Source organism: Heteronotia binoei, chromosome 21 (assembly GCF_032191835.1).
Source record: "Heteronotia binoei isolate CCM8104 ecotype False Entrance Well chromosome 21, APGP_CSIRO_Hbin_v1, whole genome shotgun sequence".
NCBI classification, from domain to species: domain Eukaryota; kingdom Metazoa; phylum Chordata; class Lepidosauria; order Squamata; family Gekkonidae; genus Heteronotia; species Heteronotia binoei.
Genome location: NC_083243.1, coordinates 153,796,653 through 153,800,212, shown reverse-complemented (window position 1 = coordinate 153,800,212; position 3,560 = coordinate 153,796,653). Strand labels below are relative to the sequence as shown.

Genomic DNA, 3,560 nt, shown 5'->3' with positions numbered 1-3,560 from the left:
AGAGTCATCAAATGATATGCTAAAAATTCGATGCCTCTACCTCAAAATACAGCCCCTCCAGAGTCCCAGATAACCCCAGATCAATTCTCCATTATACCCTATGAGAATCGATCTCCATAGGGAATAATGAAGTGCCCAGCAGACATCCGCCCCTCCCCCCGAGTTGCTCTCTACTCACGAGTTGCTGAATTTCCAGCTTCTTCAAAGTAAAACAGAGTAACCAAAGGTTCAAGTTTACCTTTCCTATGCAAACAACTTCTGAAAAGATTGTGCAACCAACGGAGGGTCTGGGCTGCTTTCACAGCCACTGGGAGCAGCCATCTTGTTCTCCCCCTGCTCCCAGTGGAGACACAGATGCACCATCCCAAGAGGAAGTTTTTCCAAGTGGAGTCTGAAGCCTCCGGAGGTGCCAGATCCCCCCACCCCCCCAGACCAAGAGGAGCCTGGCAAACACAGCTGCATTCGTTCTGGGCAAGAGGAGGGAAGCCTTCCTTGTCATAATCCTTGGACTGCTGCTACAGCATGGATTCAAAGTCCGCATGGGCCTGGTGCTGGTTCAGCTCCTGCAGCCCCTATAGTCACAATGGGGCTCTGAATCCTCCTGCAAGAGGTCTGCAGGTTTGGCTTTCCTTAACATGAACAACCCTGGGAACCTGTAGAAAGCTGGCCTGTTCAGCCCCACCTCGCATCCAGCAAGAGAGACCCGGCAGGAAACCCAAGCTGGGAGATGAGAGGAAGGTGGTGGAGCCATCTCAGTGGTAAGCCGGCAGGAGCAGGTGAGGGTGGGAGTGAGAGGAGCAGGTGAGAGTGGGGTGGGTGAGCAGGGCAACTGGGGTGGGGGTGAGCAGAGCAATGGATAGGCAGAGTAGCAAGAGGGGGTTAGTAGAGTTCCAAGGATTGCAGGGTGGGCAGAGAGTCAGAATTGAATGAGAAGGACATTCTAGCTGAAACTAGGGTACTTATGAAAATGACAGCCAATATCTATTTCTTAGACCTCTTCAGCTGCCTCACCAGCAAAAATTTGCCCTATGAGCAAAAAAAAAAAAAAAACTGGCTACAGGCCTGAGCACCACACGCTGTCCCTGACAGTGAAGAAAGGAGACAAGCCACTGCAAAACAGTCCCTTGTGTCCCCATGAACTGGTGACAGCAATTGCAAAGTGGCTCAGTGCAATCCAGCAAAAGACCTGGTGGACAGAAGAGAAACAACTTCGTCTATGAGTCGTGCTGCCATCATGGCCTACTTTCCTACTTCCCATACAGGCATGTAGACCTCTGGATGGAGAGACAGTAGTGCTGCTCTCCACAGAACACAGGAAGGAGCCAGATACTCACTCCCAACCCTTCAGGCTACTTCTTGCCCTTCACTTAGCAAACAGAACCTATGGTGTGTGCAAACGCAGAAGCTGAGCAGAGAGCAGCATTTTATTCAGTAGTTTACAGGCCGTTTCCATTATCTTAAGAGAGAAGTAATAAATAATTTGCAGAGAAACCATTCATTTGGAAAATTCCAAATAATTCAACAAAGCAGATAATTTGCTGAGAAACTGCAGCTACCATGATGGGATTTTTTGCTTGTTGTTCACTGCATGCTCTTTATCTGTCTGGAAAGGTTCGCTTATATGGCATCTGCCGAGGGGATCACAGCTATTGCAACAGGACCAGAACTCTCACCTAATTTCATTTATCAAGGAAGTCGGTGCTGCTAGTCCTCAAGGTTGCAATAATCAAGGGATGCAGATGCCTGTGGGAACCAGCCCAGACAGCCACAGTATTAAGCTGGGAGGGAAAGGGGGAGGGGAGTCATTTTTGCAATATTTTAAAGTGGATAATTGACTTTATTTTCTTATAAAATTAATTTACCAGCTCTCCAGAGGACTGCAAAATAAGCGCGTCCATTGAGACTGCGGGGGGGGGGGGGGGAACTAAAGGACACCGTGCTGGGCAAGACGAGAGAGCGTGGAGAAAGAACCCGCCGGCAGAGGAAGGAAGCTCTCGGGGGCTGGGCAAGGCGGCAGAGGCAGCCCTGCGCAGACGGGCGGGGCGCTTGCAAGGCCATAAATGGGTGTCGCCGGGCTCCGGGCGCGCAGAGCGTGCAGCGGCAGCAGCAGCAGGGCGGCGGGGAGCCAGGGCGGCGCTCGTTGCCGAGAGACCCAGCGCGCAGGCGGCGGCGGCGGCGGCGGCGAAGCGGCGCGATGAAGGGTCCGGCGTCGGAGGTGATCCGCGAGGGCGAGCTGGAGAAGCGGAGCGACAGCCTCTTCCAGCTGTGGAAGAAGAAGGCGGTGGTGCTGAGCAAGGACAGCCTGAGCCTCTTCTCGCCCGAGGGCGGCGCCAAGGCCAAGGAGCTGCGCTTCGGCGCCATCCAGAAGGTGGACTGCGTGGAGCGCACCGGCAAGTACGTCTACTTCACCATCGTCACGACGGACCGCAAGGAGATCGACTTTCGGTGCCCGGGCGAGAGCTGCTGGAACGCCTCCATCACCATGGCGCTGATCGACTTCCAGAACAAGCGCGCCATCCAGGACTTCAAGAGCCGCCAGGAGGCCGTCGAGCAGGCGGCCGCCGGCACCCGCGACAGGCGCCTGGCCAGGGCCCCCTGAGCCCCCCGCCCGGCTGGCCGGGCAGATCCCCAAAGGTGAGCCGGGGGGGAGACCCTCGAGAAAGGGGCTCGGGAAGTGCTCTTTAAAGCGTTGGGGGCGGGGGGGGGAGATAGTATGCAGCTTTGCATTAAACGGAAGACTGGTCTTTGGATTTGTCTGAATTGCAAAGTCTTCTCTGATGTATTTACGGTAGGTTATTTGTTTCAGTAGACATTAGCCAATACTGTTCACACCACGGACCTAATCCCTACTGCTAGAGTTTTTGAGGTACTTGCAGTGTTTAAGTGGCATGATGGAAACATCATGTGATCAGTTCACACTGCTAGGTTGGCCCTAGTATTGAGAACTGCACCAGATCCTTGGTCCTGTGTGTGACCAGAAAGTAAGAACCACCCAGAAAGCATGATGAATTAGTCCGTGCAACTTCCTCCTTCTCACCTGTAAGCCCTTAGCACTGTTGTTGCCCACCAAAATACCAGTTAGTGAGTCCCCTGCGTTCATGGTTCTTCCTGCTGTGCCCTGACAGCTGTCTTCATGTGTGTCAGTGTGCATGTGTAACACATGTTGACCCAAAGTTTCCAAGGGTTGTGTTAACATAATGAAAGTGGGGAGGATGGTGTAATTCCTTGGTGTGACCTTCTAATGAGAATAGTGCTTTCTCCAATAAAGCTGCTGATAACATTAGTTTCCCCATAATTAATTCCGCATTCTTAGACTTTATCCTGATCTTTCAGAAAGCACAAGTGTGTGTGTGTAGATAGGTAGATAGATGGTATACAGGCGGTATTTCATGAACATGGAGCAATTTAAAGCCCCCTTTGAATACCAGATAATCTAGAGGTGTGCTGGTTTTTACTTTCTTCATGCTCAGTTTACATTATGGAGTGCAGGAAGCAGAACTGTAAAAATGTTCATTTGGGCAGACCAATGTGGCAGCCTTGTTTGATAAATCCAAGTTGCT

The 3,560-nt window shown here is 51.9% G+C and overlaps 1 protein-coding gene across 1 annotated transcript; it reads left to right on the top strand.

Moving 5' to 3' along the window:
• The first annotated feature begins 2,148 nt into the window (after positions 1–2,148).
• On the top strand, positions 2,149–2,618 carry LOC132589251 (pleckstrin homology-like domain family A member 2). Its single transcript, XM_060261949.1, has one exon. It carries the CDS (start codon positions 2,195–2,197, stop codon positions 2,597–2,599), a length of 405 nt encoding a protein of 134 aa, XP_060117932.1. The 5' UTR covers positions 2,149–2,194; the 3' UTR covers positions 2,600–2,618.
• The last annotated feature ends 942 nt before the right edge of the window (positions 2,619–3,560 follow it).

Bases quoted from the DNA above. Each gene is read 5' to 3' on its own strand.
- LOC132589251 (XM_060261949.1), top strand. From the start codon at position 2,195: ATGAAGGGTCCGGCGTCGGAGGTGATCCGCGAGGGCGAGCTGGAGAAG.